Genomic DNA, 16,706 nt, shown 5'->3' on the forward strand with positions numbered 1-16,706 from the left:
AGGTCAAAAGTTGAAGACAGCCATACAGAATCAATTTTATAACCATTATGTTTTCAAAGTAGTTAGAAGGAAAGGATCACGTATGCTCTATATATCCCAAACAAATATTTCATTCCTTTAGTCATTCAGTAAATATAAGCACTCTTGATGCAGACTGAACCATGAGAAACTGCTGTTATTTGACCGGTTTTGACCTACAAAGAAGGGCATTTTCATACTGTTCAACCCAACACCAGGCATTGCCCTAGGTGCTAATACGCAACAGTGAACAAAACAAATTCCCAGCCTCTGTGTGGAGCTTACATTATGTGTGTGTCTGTTTGTGCATGTTTGTGGAAGGCTGGGAGGGGGGAGCAGCAGATAAATAAACAAGCAAATATATGGTATATCAGATGGTATTAATACTTCGGAGAAGAACACAAAAGGTTAAAAGGGATACAGAGTAGCCCAGGAGAATGGCTGCTGCTTATTTTATATGGGCAACCAGGGAAGGCCTTACTGATACAACATTTGAGCAGAATCCTAAAGAAAACGGGAGTAAACCTCTTACATTCTACTACAGTGGTAAAATAGGGTCATTAACATGTAAATTTCTACCAAGTTATGATGAAAAACACAACAAATAATTCTGCTAAAACCACTGGCACACTACAATAATACAGCTATACTTAAACTTGCAGCCAGTCAATCTGTACCTAAACAAGTACGCACCATCAAAATTACAGCTGCTGCTTACCGTTCTTATTCCATAGGCAACACAAGTTTCATGTAAGCACTTTTATTTTTTTGTCCATGTTTTCAATCTAATAAATATCCATGCATAAGAACATACAAGACAATAAAGTAATCTATTCTTACATCTTTTGAAGAACCTGGGCCATCACAACCCCATTCGTTAAATCTTCCACGGTCTGGCATGATGCATCCACATTAAATGTCTGGATCTGAAAAAAAAAAAAAAAGCGGGGCGGGGGGGGAGAGGGGAGAAGATTCCATGGTTAACTACACAGAAGATTTCTCAGGCTTGTTTTTGTGATTACCTCATCTTGGGAGCTGGAACAAAGTTTAAAAAGCAGAACAGTTGGAAATTTTTTCCCTTATGGGAAATTTCCTACAGGTTATTATTTAATTTTTTCCCTTCGGTAAAAGAGAAATTGTGGTGGACCCTGGGTGACTTTCCAGCATCCGTTGTCCTCACAGATGACCAATCTAAGAAAGTCATGGCACTTTTTATTTTAAATAGAGTTCATAATAGTTTACATCAATGTGAGATTTCAGCTGTACATTATTTCTTGACTGCCACCACAGAAAGTCATGGTACTCTGATCCTCTCCACCAGTGACTGACTCAGGGATGCACAGGGCAAACACAATTTGGAACAAAGAGATGCAAGGGGATGCTCACTTGAGCTTCTAGGAAAAAAAAACCCAATCTCTTCTGGATGGGAGTAAATGCGCTGCCTCAAATGCCACCAGCAGTCATCTTACGACCATTAAGGGAATTACTCTTAGGATGAGGCCAATGCACTTGATGACAAAGAAGAGGGATACAAAGAACTAGGTCCTTGAGGCCAAAATTGAGCCACAGAATTAAGAAAACTTGAAGCCTATTATGTGAGATAAGTTTCTTGTTTAAGCCTGGCCAGGTTGAGAATGCTTTTACTTAGAGCCAAAATATCTTTATACTGACGCAGAAGTCACAGTTACTACAATTAGGTTAGATATGCACTCATTTTGATTTTAAATGTATTTCTGAATTATTAGAACTAACTTAGTACTGGTCAACATGATGTGGCCAAGAAACAGCAGAAATTATTTCTATGAGTAAGATAATACAGCTAAAATGATTATACCCAGTAGTGCAACCAGGACTTAGAAGGAAATAAATCACTGAGAATAGACAGATGCAGGTCATGTTCTCACACAGTTTAATGGTTAGTAAAATGAAAGAGTTTTATAGGAAATGTAAATAGCAAGCACAAAGATTAGAAGTGAGAGTGTGGTGCAACCTAGGAATGAAAGGCAGTTTGGGATGGGAATCAGAGGAAGAGATCTAAGAGGGAAAAGCGTAAAGCAGTGAAAGATAGGGTTAAAGAGGAAGGATTACCGAGCATAACCTCATGAGCCACGTCAGGACTTTATCCTAAGAGCACTGAGGAGGAGGCAAAGGAGTGTCAGTAGGAGAGCGAGGCCGTGAGAACTGCGCTGTGTAAGGATCACACTGGCTGCAGGACGAAGACAAGACCGGAGGGGAGGCAGGGAGGCCTATTCCAGCAGGTTTATATACGAACGCAGACGAGGCCACGCTAGGTAGTGACAATGGAAACACTGGAAATAACACTCAGGTAACCATTTGTCAACACACATGTTTATTTATTGGGGTATAATCCTAGAAGTAAAACTGCTGAGTCAAAGTATATGCACATTTTAAGGTTTTTGATAAATATTGCCAAACTGCCCTTAATAAATGCTATAGCGATTTACTAACAGCGGGTGAGCATCCACTTCTCTGTACCTTATCATCTCCCAATCTTAAAAAAAAAAAGTACTATTGGGGGCTGGCCCTGTGGCCGAGTGGTTAAGTTCACACGCTCCGCTGCAGGCGGCCCAGTGTTTCGCTGGTTCGAATCCTGGGCGCGGACATGGCACTGCTCATCAGACCACGCTGAGGCAGCGTCCCACATGCCACAAGTGGAAGGACCCACAACGAAGAATATACAACTATGTACCGGGGGGCTTTGGGGAGAAAAAGGAAAAAAAATAAAATCTTTAAAAAAAAAAGTACTATTAACAAGCGCAGTTAGTTTCTACGTGTTTTCTATACAGGAGAGTCTTGTGGGTAGTGATGACTATGGTGGTGGAAACCAAGGGATTAATTATCGTAAAGATTGCACAGCAGGTGGTTTTTACTTAGGTATTTATGTAAGAGAGGTGATGAAAAGAGGCCCTTTCCCAGCCACCTCCTGACACTAACCTTATACATGGCAGAAGTTCAGTAAATAATTAGTAAATGAATAAAGAAAACAAATAAACATCATCTGCAGGCACTGATACTGAATTTTACTCCACACTACCTCCAGTTGCCTCCTCAACGGTAATACGATAATGGTGTAGTTTACAAAGAAATAAGCATCTGCTTTCATATTACAGGTGCTAAATCAATCTCTTTCTTGTAGGTTTGTTTAGAATGAAAAAGAGGCAGCAGTGTGGGCCATATCTCATTTCTCTCTTTATCACTAACCTTAGCACAATGCCTGATACAGAATAAGCCCTCAGTGAATATGCTTTCAATGTAATGAACTAATCCTATCCCCAGCTTTGCTCCTAATTTGCTGCCTGACCCTGGATGTGCCACTTTACCTCTCTTAGAATGTTTTTCAGTATAGATTGGGAAAAATACCTTACGGAGAGGTGTGTGTTCCTTAAAGAATGAATGAGAAAAAGAACCCCTTTTAGGTATTTTGAAAAGTCTAAAGCAGTAGTTCCCCAACTTGGGTGTACATCAGAGTCATCTGAGAAGCTGGAGGCGGTTGGGAATCTATTTCTAACAGGTTCATTGAATAATTCTTAGGCATCGGGACACTGATTTGGCATTCAGAACTCTCTGATCCGAAGCAGGAGCAAATATAACAGATGAAAGATCAGAAAACCGCCCTTGGCCAATCAGAAGAAACAACTCAACACAGCAGGTAATTCAATAATGCAAGTAATTTAGTTGTAAGGCACTATCTATTTCTCTCTCAGGACTTAAAAAAAAACAACTATTTTCATTTTGATTTTTAAAAGGTGGCTTCCAAACAATTAGTTTCTCTGTATTGGCTCTTGAGGTAAATAGCAGCTCATGAGGGCTACAAGATGTCCACCTTTGCTTTTTTTATTTTTTTGAGGAAGATTAGCCCTGAGCTAACATCTGCTGCCAATCTTCTTCTTTTTGCTGAGGAAGACTGGCCCTGAGCCTACATCCATGCCCATCTTCTTCTACTTTATATGTGGGACACCTACAACAGCATGGCTTGCCAAGTTGTGCCATGTCGGCACCAAGGATCGAAACCAGCGAACCCAAGGGCACCAAAGCGGAATGTGCGCATTTTGCTGCACCAGCGGGTCAGTCCCTGTCCACCTCTGCTTTGAGATAAAAGTAAAGCAGATGCCAAAGAAAATCTATCCCTGTGGAGTTTCCTTTTGCGGTGGTGAAAATGTTCTTGGAATTAGATAGTGGTGATGGCTGGCTGCACAACCTTCTGATCATACTACAAACCACTAACTGTACACTTTAAAGAATGAATTTTATGGTATGTATATTATATTTTAATTTCTAAAAAAAAATCTATCACCTACCAGTTCTCATAAACTCTGAGTTAACATCTACAGGATATTTCAGGATAGCAGTACAGTAAAATTTAAAGATAACTGTACCTAACTGCATTATGGCATCAAATTCTACCCGGAGGGTCATAACCTCTTTTAATTCCAAGCAGCTCTATTAACACCATCCAATCCTCTCCCTCCCCCCCGCAAAAGCACGAGAAGAGTAAAGCATGAGATCACCTGGAACTAGTACTCTAGAGCAGTGGTTCTCAACCAGGGGCGATTTTGCTCCTTACCAGACATTTTTGGTTGTAACAACGAGGTGGGTGCTACTGGCATCTAGTAGGCAGAGACCAGGGATGCTACTATTAAACGTCCTACAACGCACAGGGGACTGCCTACAACCAAGACCCCAAGTGTCAATAATGCTAAGGTTAACAAACCCTGCTCTGGAGCAGTGGTTCTCAAAGTGTGGTCCCCAGGCCACCAATAATAGCATGACCTGGGAACTTGCTGGAAATGCAGAATCTCAGGCCCCAGCCCAGACTCACTAAACTACAAACTCTGGACATGCGGCCTAGCAATGAGTGTTTTAACGAGACCTCCAATGATGCTGATCAATGCTAACATATAAGAACCACTCTGAGTGTTAAATTGAACACAATCAAAACACAGAAGTTTTGTTCAATATCACTTACAGGAGGAAACAAAAAAAAGGACTTGAACCCAGGTGGTCTAATCTCAGAACCTATATTCTTTTTAAAATTTTTTATTTATTTTTGCTGAGGAAGATTTGCCCTGAGCTAACATCCATGCCAATCTTCCTCTATTTTGTATGTGGGTCACTGCCACAGCATGACTGCCAATGGGTGGTGAGGTCTGTGCCTGGGAACCAAACCCAGGCAGCCAAAGTGGAGTGTGCCAAACTTAACCAGCAGGCCACAGGGCCGGCCCTCATACTCTTTTTTTTTTTTTTTTTAAATTATTTTGAGGTCATATTGCTTATAACTGTGTAAATTTCAGGTGTACATTATTATATTTCAGTTTCTATATAGACTGCATCATATTCACCACCAATAGTCTAGTTTTTATCCACCACCATACATATGTGCCCCTTTATGCTTTTCACCCTCCCCGGACTCCCTTCCCCTCTGGCGACATGGAACCTATACTCTTAACTACCATGTTATACATAGCCTTGATTAAAAAAAAAAAGTGCGGCCAGGCCAGTGGCATAGTGGTTAAGTTCATGTGCTCCACTTCGGTGGCCCCAGGTTCACGGGTTCAGATCCTGGGCATGGACCCACCGACTGCTCATCAAGCCATGCTGTGGTGGCATTCCACATACAAAACAGAGGAAGACTGGCAAGATGTTAGCTCAGGACAATCTTCCTCACACACACACACACAAAAGAAAATGAAAGCCTTAAAAAAATACGTGCTTTAACGTTTGTACATCTGATTTTCTCATTCCTACATTAGAAGACAAAAATTGTTGGTACAGTGGAGTTAGGCAGAGCAGAGAGGATGGAATGAGGAGCACATTATCATAAAAAATGATACCCTCCCTAATTCCATACACTGGTACGCATTTTATAGGCTGCTAAAGAAGTAATACAGAAATTATAAGGATATGTTACTGCTGCTGGGTTTCCCAGAAGAGACACACTAAGCCCCTGTGATGATCCTTCCCCACTTATCTTCCTGCCATTAACTGACAGCATTCCAGATTCCTTCTGGCTTTTCAGTCTCTAAAACATAGGGAAGAGCAATCTTTTCATGTACATTTCAAGAAATTAGGCTTGACAAGTGTAAGAGGAAGGGCAGATTTTCCGAACAGGTAAGAATACGTTTTGACACAGAGGGTGGGGAGAGGAGGCAGAGTGGAAATTCTCAAGCACATCCTGCTGAACTTGCTTGCTGGGTAAACTTTGATCTGGAATTTAAGCTTAAGATGTTTTCCACTGTAGGATGATACTTTGTCTTTTCATAAGTATTCCTCAACAAAAATTTGAAACATTTGTTCCTGGGGCTAGTAAGCTCTCTGATAAACAGCCATTTATCCAGCGTTTGGGGCAATGAGATGTTCCACGGAAATGAATTCTACATCAGTGACTAACAGTCACTCTTTAAGCGCTTGAGCTTTTATTATTCTAACCATTTCTATCTAGTAGAGGAATTTCTAAAATATACTATATACCTCTTACCTCAAACTCGATGGTATATAGTGAAAATAACCTTTTATTTGCTATTCAGGATCATAATTATGATCTTCAATTACTGAACATGGAGGCTTCTAGAAGTATATCAGGCTGTCAGCTCAACATCTGACTCACCCAGACTGAACTTCCAGTCCTTGGGTCTGTCACTGACAGCTGTCTGTTTTGCTTAGGGCTGCACTTACTTTCTAACCTGCTGGATGCAAAGAAACCACACAACTAAGTTGCCTAGAAGTTTATGTAAAACAGAGTAAGTTATTCTAAATGAGAGTCTTTTTTTTTTTTTTTTTTTAGTGTATTGCATACATTTTTTCCCTTACATGTGCTTTTGGGATTGTATTCAGCATTACTCTGGTCTCCAGATATGAGGGGTGCTACTAGACTAAACATACACTTTCAGCCACCTCAAACATTTTTCACATAGACATTTATTTTGCGTTTTGTAACAACTAAATGAGAACAAACCTCACATTCAAATTCGTTTAATTTGAAACATTTCAATGTACAATGTTTTAAATTGTTTCCAAATCTTAGAATTGTATTATTTTCCTGTGGATTCTCCCCACCAGTTTCCTCACTGATAATCTCTAATCTTATCTTCTCCAAAATTTTTCTTGATGAGCCTTCCTGTGACATTTCAAAAAGTCTTCTCTATGACACCATATTCCTTGACCTCTCTACAGTTGATAACCTGGATTATCTGTTTTCCTGACATTTTAGCAGATTCTAAATAGATGCTCTTGTACTGTGTGCTTCTGTTAGTATTCCTTCAAACTTCCCTCCAGGATTCTTCCTCTACACTTTTATCAGCATTCCTCACTCAAATTAGTGCAGTATCTTTTTGCAGACGCCCTTCAAATACACTTCTTTGTTTCCATGACTTATCTTTCTAGACTTTAAACAATGGAGGCCCACTTCAGATTCAATTAGCTTCCTCATCTTTGCCCTCTTGCCTCTTTTTCTACAATTGAGGAAGGCACTACTTGTACAGACTGAAAAACACACATCTTAAGATCATCAATCTTCTATTTACAACCGCTGACACATCTTTTTCTTCCACAATATCAAAGAATGTGGTAATTCTTTCCTTTATCTCTCCCCTGCCTAGTCAAACCCTGGCCACCTTACGAAGCTTACCAACTTCTCTCCTCTAAAATACAGCAGTGAAACCCATCTCCCGGCCTGAAATTGGAACCCATGACAGTCGTAACCTGTATGTTAACTACATATTGCTAGAAACCATCTGAAATCCCAAGAATGCCCTAGTATAAAAGTTACTGACTATATGAAGCTCTATTATTATATGCAGCTTCATAAAACATAATTTGATTCGTGACATAAACCAAATTATGAAAATCTCAAACTATTTTCATTACGTTTGTTACAACCAGCCTAAGGCAATGCTTCTCTAACCTTCCACCGGAGTGCCCCACGCAAAGAGTGACGTCAATACTCCAAGGATCCGAACTTGTAACCCACGGCACCGCTAACAGAATTTCTGACATGTTTTACCTTTGACATTAAAACAAATGCGGCAGTCACCTCCATAAATATATTAGTGTTTTATTCTAGAAATGATATTTTACATTTTAAGCAATGAGTAAAACGAATGCTCCCTAACGAAGCACTAGGTTTATCCTGTGGTTCTGCAGACCTCTACACACGCACACCAAAAACTGGAATCACAGTTTGAGAAACACACAAGAAAGGGTTTATGTTCAGCTCTTCAAGACGCCGCCAAATGTACGATAGTCGGCATGAGAATTGAACACATATTTACTCCAAAAAGTGAGAATTTTAATAAGCGCGTAATAACTTAAAATTAGGATCCCACAACGTTGCCCCAAAATGTCGAGTTCCATTACTGATTCCCAAACACCTTCCAGATTTATTTTTACCTTCATCACCTCTAACGAGCATCTCCACACCGCTTGCCTTCTAACCGCCCAAGCGCATCTCGCGTTTTCCCTACTCTCCCTGAAAAGTGCTGCTCGCTTCCTCCCCGGAGCGCCGGCCCCTCCCGGGGCTCCGCTCCAGGCTCCGCGCGCGTGACAACAAAGGCGAGGGCCGCCGCCACCGGGTCCGAGGGCCGCAGCCGGCGGCGCGGGCGGGGGACGGCCGCGCACAACTGCGTGCCGCCCGCACCCCGGCCCGGCAGCCCGGCCAGTTCCCCGGGAGCCCGCGGCCGCCGCCCCGGCCCGCCCCGGTGGACGCGGCCCGCGCCCCGGCTCCGCCCGCCCAGGCCCCGGATGTGACGGCACCGCCGCCCTGGGCGCTCGCCCCCCACTCCGGCGTGGGGGATCCCGGAAAGGCGGCCTGGGGGAGGGGTCCCGACCCGCCGCGCGCCACATACCCAAGTGAGAAGGCTCTCGCACAGCTCCACCCGCTCCACCGACTCCACGCTGAACATCTTCCCCGGCTGCGGCTTGGCAGCGCCTGCCGCCTCGCCAGAAACCGCTGCCGCTCGGGCTGGGCCGCGTCGGGGGTCCGGGCAGCTGACGGGGCCTCTGGCCCACCTCCTCCTCGAGCCGGGCGCCGACGCTTGTCCGGCGCTCCCTGCGGCTCCCGCACCGTCACCCCCGCGCCCCTCCTTCTCCTCTCGCTCGGGACCGCGCGCCCGCCGCGCGCGCCCGCCGCCCCGCCCCCGGCCTCACGGCCCTCCCCCCGAGAGCGCCGGCCGGCCAGAGGCGGCCGCCGCGCCACTGCGCACGATCCGGCCGGCCTCCCGCCGCGCGCCCGCCGCCCCCGCTGCGTCTCGGCGCGCACGCGCACGCGCACGCGCCCTCGCGGAAGCCCGGCAGTGCGCGTGCGCCGGTGCAGCGTTCCACAGTAGAAAGGGACAGCTAGTGGTTGCCCGGGAGGGTGGCGGGGGCCGTCCCCGGAAATAATCTCTGTTCTCAGTCACCGGGAGTTGGCGAGGTATCCTCTGCGGTGGAGAGGTACGCGCCCCCCCCCACCCCCCGCCGCCGCACGCGGCGGCCACTCCCCCGGCTCCGGCTCGCGGGGGCCGCCGGGAGGGCTCAGGCGTGCGCGGCCTGCCCGGGGGTCGCCTCGGGGCTGCCGAGGCTCTTCGGGGCGGGGGAGTTGCGGCCTCGGACCCCAGGACCCCGCCTTCCTTCTGGAAGCCGGGGTCTAAGCCTGGAGTCGCCGGGCTCGGGCCCAGACTGCCCCGGAGACGTGGAAGGGCAACGCGGCGGGCGTCCCGGTGGTTCTGGGCGGGCTGGGCCGGCGGCGAGGAGAGCCTGCCGCCCCTTGTGGGTCGCGTGGAGCCTCGGCCCCCGAAAGCCTTAAAGTGGGGAGCGGTGGGCGCCGTTCGCCCGTCCTTGAGGACCCCCACGGTTCCTAAGGCCTGTTTCTCCTAGGGCCGAGCTGAGAGCTGGCCTCTTCCTAGTGACTAGGTAGATCCTCTTGGGCTCTCACCTATTAGAGGCCTGAATCTCTGCAGAACTACCAATAAACTTTTATGAGATGTAACATATGCAGAAAAGTGCATACAACGTACATATTTAAAGAGTCATTAATAATAAAACACCCAGATAAAAATAAAGAGCATTGCCGGTACCTCAGGAGTTTCACCCGCACCTTGTGTTCCTTTCTGAGCACAGTTCCCTCCATAGACCGACGTTGATGATTCTTTTTCTTATAGCTTTACCTCTTATGTATGCATGCCTAAACAATATAGTTTTACTTTGCCTGGTTTTGGACTTTTATGAGTGGAATCATGTAGCTTTGAATTAATAGTAAATTTGTGTATATCTATAGGTATTTTTCATTGCTGTCTGGTATTCTATTGTATGACTATCAGTGTGTCCATTGTACCGCTGATGAGCATTTTGTTGTTCCAGTTTGGGGCTACTAAGAACAACGCTATAAGCATACTGATACCTAGCTACTAGTGCAAACGTGGAAGAGTTTCTTTAGGATACATGCCTTGGAGTCCCAGGAGAAATGTTGAGTCATAGTTAGGCATAACTTTACCAGATAATGCCACACTTTTATTTGGGGTGCAGCAAAGGTAACTTCCCAGGACACGTCTTTGGTTTGCAGTTCATGGAGCCCTCCCTCACCCTTTTCCCATTAAGAGGAGGTTTTGTCATTGAGCGTTCAGAACTGCCAAGACAGCGTTGAGTTTTCAGTGATGCATAACAGAGTACCAGTTGACAGTTCACACGTAATGATTTATCATTTTGCGAATCTGAAAAATCTTACCCCGAAGTCTTCTCGAGTCTTTCAACGGTCTTTCTTTTAAACATTCTTCCCTACACCAAGGCCAGAGAAGCCTTTAGAAATGATAAATATGTATCTCTCCTGCCCTTCTTTCTTCTAATGGTGCCTCTGGATCTTGGTCAAACCAGAGTTCCTACATTCCATGCTAGTTGTTTCTGTCGAACCCCTAGCACTTTAAGTGATCATTACCCTTGTTAGACAGGTAAAGGTAGTAAGTAAACCCGGCTCCTGGGCAACTTGTCTTTGGATGTGGAGGACAACAAGATGCTAGCCTTTTCTGGAGGACTGTGGGATAGTGAGCACTTTTACTCCAGCTGCTCAGGTTTTCAAGGCTTTGACACAATTGACCTAAGCCGCCTTTTTTTTTTTTTCTTGAGGAAGATTAGCCCTGAGCTAACATCTGCTGCCAATCCTTTTTGCTAAGGAAGGCTGGCCCTGAGCTAACATCTGTGCCTATCTTCCTCCACTTTATCTGTGGGATCTCTACCACAGCATGGCTTGCCAAGCGGTGCCATGTCCACATCTGGGATCCAAACCGGGGAACCCCAGGCCTCCGAAGCGGAACGTGGGAACTTGACAGCTGCGCCACCAGGCCAGCTTCCTAAGCCTAAACCTAAGTCTAAGCCTAAACTGCCTTTTTAAGTGTGACTGCTCATCTACAATTCATTTGTGCAGGATATGACAGTGTTAATTGAGATTTCATCCTATAGCTCCAATTACATTGGATGAAGGAAATTATATTAAAAGCTTCTTGGATGTGAGTAATTGTCTGCTGAAACCATGTGGCCATCATGTTTCTACGTGAGCTTGTGTAAAAAGACCTTCAGTTTCTTCTTTGAAGTTATGGAATTTCCTATATTTCCCTTATTTTTCTTTCTTCCTTCCTCTCTTCTTTTCTCCTTTCCTCCCTCCCTTCCGCCCTCCTTCCCTCCTTCCTTTCTCAAAGTTTTGGAAAAGCCCAGAGAGATGAGTGGAACTTATCTTAGCTGTCTCCATACTCGGGTTAGTTGGAGGCTAGTTCTCATCTACAATTGTTTATCAGATTCAGGTAAACATGGTGGTGTCCTGCATGACAATGTTCTCGAGTTCCTAGGGAATGCGTACTTAGAGCTATGATTAAAGAGAGTTTGAGAGGCTACCTAGTGCAGCTATGGGGAAGGCATGGCTAAGTCTTATCATGGTTCTGCTGATTCCTTAATGGTTGTTAATAATAGTAATCAAAATAGTATAGGTCCCATTTACTGAGAGCCCATATAATGGGCCAAGCAATATGCTAAATGCTTTACCTTCATTATGTCGTAAACTCCACAAAACAAGGCTCTTTTTTTTCCTTTTGCCAAAAAAGCGGCTGTTTTATATGGTTCCAATTAATTTTATGTCTTTTATGTATGAGGAAGCTGAGACCCAGATTTTACATAAGTACACAGTTGTCTGACTACAAAGCTGATGCATCTTCGATATATTAAGCTATTCCTTGATAAGATTTGGCCAGCTAATCAGTAACAAAGCCAAAGCTAGAAACTGGTTCCTCTTTAGGCTTCTGTCAATTAAAACATACAGTTTCCAAGATCTATGGTGTTTTGTTTGTATAAATCTCTAATAGTTAAAAACAGAGTACTAGAAACTCTTCGTATTTGATGGATCTCATGAAATAGATTAACTACCATGTTCTATCGACTAATAACATCTCCCGGGTTCAAGTAAGCAGCATTTAGTGGCCCCTACAACATGTAATGTACCTGTGCGCTGCTCAGGGGAATGAGATGTAGTCAGTGTGGGTGCCTCCCAGTGCCCTTTGCTGAGATCTTTAGAAGGCGGCCTCAGGAAGCTGAGTGTGGCGAGGAGGGTAGGTAAGAATGGCCTGGAGACGACCTCTTAAATCTTTGAGCACTGAGGCCTAATTTTCATCTCTCAAGGGAGGAAGCAGGCACTGGCTTTTATTTTTATTGTTAAAGTTGTATGTACTTGGAAAGAATTCAAACTATAGAACTGTATCCTGGGCAAGGTGAAGATCTGGCTCGCCCAGTCCTGCTCCCCACTTGTAGCCACTTTAACCTTTGGTATTTATCTTTCCTGACGTTTTTTCTATTCCAAAAGACTCTGAATCAGAGAAATGTCGTGGTGGGAGGAACTTAAGAAATCCTCAAGTCCAGCTTTTACATTTTGCGGAAAATAAGAGGCCCTAAGAGCTTTAGTGGGGTCACAGTTGTGGCAGCAGAGCTGGAACTACCCTGAGGGCTGTTAATGGGCACGCAGCAACGCTCGGCTCGAGCTGAGCCCCTGTGCCCCTGGACAAAGTCAGCAGCGCTGTTCCATTCTAGACAAGTCTGGACTGCGAAAAACAAAAGTTGGAGAACTGAAGTTCAGGTTGACTTAGGAGTTCATTTTCAGGACTGAGGTCTTAGGTCATCTCCTCAAGTAGAAAATTGTATTTCTTTTTACTGTTTATCGCCTGTAATCTTATATCGGCCTCTTTCCAAATGGAGGAGGTGTTAGAATACCTCATTTTTGAGCCTCTAGCTCCTACAGTTCCTTTTTTCACTCTGATTATAAGAAAAATGACTGGCAGAAGTTGAACTATTAAAGCCCCCTGGTAGGCCAGACACCATTAGTAGTTCTCCCTGTGAGAGCTCTGGACAACGGGAGAATGCAGCTGACCTCTGTTCCTCTCAGAAGCTTACCAGCTGTCTTCTCCCTCTTCCCGTCAGGTCAAGCACCTTCTTTGGTAACACCAGAATTTATGGAAATAAAAAGTAACTCTTCATTTCAACAACATTGGGAACTTCTGCTATAAAATGATGCAAATAACATTATACGGCCGTGACGCACTTAAAGTATCGTGGATCTCTGAGCTCTTGGAATTGTGCATGAAGCAATATCTTCAGGGTGTAATTGTGTAGAAGTCAAACATCTCTCTATATTTTTATACAGTAGAATATATATAATTTGTACAGTAGAATGTAGTCACGTTACCACTGATTAAACCTAGAAGGACATGGGGACAAGTGTAACCCATTTTTTTAAAAAAAAGTACCAAGTAGTAAACTCTGTCAATGTATACATAGGAGAAAGTCCCCACAACTCTGAAGTAGTTAGCTTCAGAAGTTAGAGGCTGGGAATCTTGACACGGGATAACATTTTGGTTATCTTTGAGCAGGTGCAAGTAGCTCTCCCTGCCCTTAGGACTTCTGACAGCCATAGCGTCTCTTATTTAAAAAGAAGAAACCTGATAAAATAAAAATCGAAATTGACTATGTGGCCCCCCTGGATTATTGGACGCTCTTCAGTTTCAGCTGGCAGGTCATTTGATGGTTCCTTTGAGTGAAAATACTGAAGTTAAGAGCCCTTTCTCTGAGTTTCCTGGTGTACGTCTTCATTATGGAGATTTGAAACCTGTCAGTAGAAAGTTCTTGATATATCAGGCTATTACCATGTATAAAGTGGATGAAAGCTGCCTTTGATCTGTTCGTTTCCTTAAGTTCCTTCCAGGAGAGGTGATTTTCTTACTAGCTGTCAGTTCAGATTCTTTTCAAAAGTGTTAGACTTTCAAGCTCAAAGTTTCCTCTTAACAGAGATTCACCTGATTAATGGTGATATTGAATAAAAACGTTTTCCAGTGAGGTAAGTTACATAAATACAGAATTTTACTTTAATTATGAATAGTCAGATATATGTAATTGAATATTTTATTCCTTTATTTCCCTTGAGTTGTTTTATAAGACTTTGAACTTTAGTGTTTTGCCATCTGAAAAAAATATGAATTACCTATGTAATTCACACATACACCAGTGTGGTTGGGCTGTCTTCCCTCAAACCTATAGAGATTGGGCATTACCATTTTTCTCTAGTTTAGAGTATGGAAAGGAGAGTTTCATATCCTCCCTTTTCTCTTCATAAGGAAATGCAGCCTCAGCGTGATTCCGTATTGCAGCAGTTCAAAGAATTCTGAACCATAACCTGAGCTTAGTCCCAGGTGAGGCTAATAGTTTCCATTAATTCAAGTAGTCTTAGTGTAGATATAAATGTCCTATAGCCTCAATGTCTTTTATTTTTCAAATTACTAACACTATAAGTAAGGGAAATCACTCTTATTTAAACGGATATTTGTTAGGCCTTACTGTGTACAGGGCATTGTTCTAGGTAATGTGGGAATATTTACGGAAGAAGACAATATGCTTCCTCCCCTATCCGTACATGGTCAGTTCCCTGCGCACATTCAGTGCTGTGAGGGAGAGAGGGATCTGATTTACTTGGAGAATTTATTTGGTATTCAAGACTAAGAAAAGAGCAGCTGTGCAAGAGGAATGTCTTTTTTTCTTAAAATTAAAGCAGCTAAGCTTGAAGAGGAAAGGATTTTTTTTAAAAATTTGTTTTAAAAAAATGTGACTGGATGATAAATTACAGTAATTGTTTTTCTTAAAGGAAATAGAATTCTGTACTCCTCAAAATAATGTCTGGCAAATTTTAAAGAACTCATTAATGGGGCAATTCCTACTGGAGTTGTAATGCAACCTACCTTAAGTGGGCGCTACAAAAAATTAAATATATTAGAAGTCAGTTATATTTATATTGTTTTTATTGGTATATTTCATTTTTACTGTGTCATTTGTAACTTTCATCTTGTTTCTTTATCTTTAGACTTGGAATGGCCACATATCAAGGTGAAGTTCAAAGTTTGAAACTGGATGATGATTCAGTCATAGAAGGAGTAAGTGACCAAGTACTTGTGGCAGTTGTGGTCAGTTTCGCTTTGATTGCTACCCTGGTATATGCACTTTTCAGGTGAGACTAAAGGACAAAAGAATTGAAATAATATGTATTTCCAAGGGCCACTGACTTTCTCAATGCTTCCAATAATGTTTAATACTTAATATGAAAAGCAAGTAATAGATTTCAGTAATTGTGTATATTTACTAAGGTATTTTATTTTCCTCTAGGCTCTAAATGCCACCATATATTTTTCCTGTCATCAACTGTCTTAGCAGATAAAAGTTAAATTTATCATCCATATTTTGAATAAAATGTCAATATTTTCTATAGGAGTATCACAGTTTAAAAATGTAATTTTCATAATTGAATCCATCACCTTGTAGGTGATAGAATAAGTGCAAAATAGTTTCAGTTTTTAAATGGAAAAATTGAGGCAAAAAAAACTTGGATAGGATTGAGGGGATTAAGATTAGAGTTAAAATTACTGTTATAGAATTTGGAATAGTACTTAAAGGTCTCGGATATCTATGTACTAATAGATAGACACTAGGTAATAAACTAGAAATTTAAGTATTAACACATAGAGATAAGTAAAATTTCATGTATATTATTGAAAGCAGAAGTGGACAAAAAAGTATAAAATAGAAAAAGATTAATTCCAAAAATACAGATGAGTGAGTTTCCTGCAGAAATTATAGAAAGGATTATTAAACAGAATGTGAACACTTAGGAAAAAATGATAATTAATTTACTCTTTTACCTCTGCATGGTTAGTTTCTTATTAGGGTAATGTTATCTTGATTTCAGTAGGATATTTTACACTTAAGTGGTGATACACTTAGGAACTTAATGAGGAAGTGAGGACTAGAAGATAGCAGATTTCTGTGAATTCACACCTGGTTGACAGGTTGTTCCCAGGAGTACTGACTAATGTTCAAATGTAAACCAAAAAAGGAGGATACTGAATTGTTGCAGGGCTCTGCCCTTGAGCCTCTTCTACTCATTTCTATTAACAACTTGGATGAAGAAGACATAAGAAGAATGCTTATTAAATTGTCAGTTGGGAAAGATAGCAAATGTATTGGTAAAACAGAATCAAGTTTCGAAAATGGGCCATCCCATACATCTATGATCAACTGGTCTTTGACCAGGGTACCAAGACCTTTCAGTGGGGAAAGATTTCAACAAATGATATTGGGACAGCTGGATAGCCACATGCAAGAGAATGAAGTTGGGCCCATAC

General features: G+C 42.7%; 2 protein-coding genes across 10 annotated transcripts in view; one reads left to right on the forward strand and one right to left on the reverse strand.

Annotated features, from left to right (window-relative positions):
- Positions 1 to 9,153, reverse strand: part of HOOK3 (hook microtubule tethering protein 3) — a 100,088-nt gene extending 90,935 nt beyond the window's left edge. The window contains exons 1-2 of one of the 2 annotated variants that reach the window (XM_044750772.2): positions 8,880 to 9,153; positions 859 to 944 (exon numbers count right to left, since the gene is read on the reverse strand). In XM_044750772.2, coding sequence (XP_044606707.1) covers positions 859 to 944; positions 8,880 to 8,936 — 143 coding nt within the window. In that variant the 5' untranslated portion in view covers positions 8,937 to 9,153. The other variant, XM_014837810.3, reaches the window with a different exon arrangement.
- Positions 9,154 to 9,276: 123 nt separating this feature from the next.
- RNF170 (ring finger protein 170) overlaps positions 9,277 to 16,706 on the forward strand; it is a 29,685-nt gene continuing 22,255 nt past the window's right edge. Inside the window, exons 1-3 of one of the 8 annotated variants that reach the window (XM_044750776.2) lie at positions 9,277 to 9,465; positions 14,652 to 14,726; positions 15,392 to 15,535. In XM_044750776.2, the coding sequence (XP_044606711.1) occupies positions 15,399 to 15,535 (137 nt within the window). In that variant the 5' untranslated portion in view covers positions 9,277 to 9,465; positions 14,652 to 14,726; positions 15,392 to 15,398. The remainder of the gene's footprint in view (positions 9,466 to 14,651; positions 14,727 to 15,391; positions 15,536 to 16,706) is intronic. The other 7 variants (XM_070499993.1, XM_044750777.2, XM_070499992.1 and 4 more) reach the window with 7 other exon arrangements.

This window comes from Equus asinus, chromosome 27 (genome assembly GCF_041296235.1).
Source record: "Equus asinus isolate D_3611 breed Donkey chromosome 27, EquAss-T2T_v2, whole genome shotgun sequence".
NCBI lineage: Eukaryota > Metazoa > Chordata > Mammalia > Perissodactyla > Equidae > Equus > Equus asinus.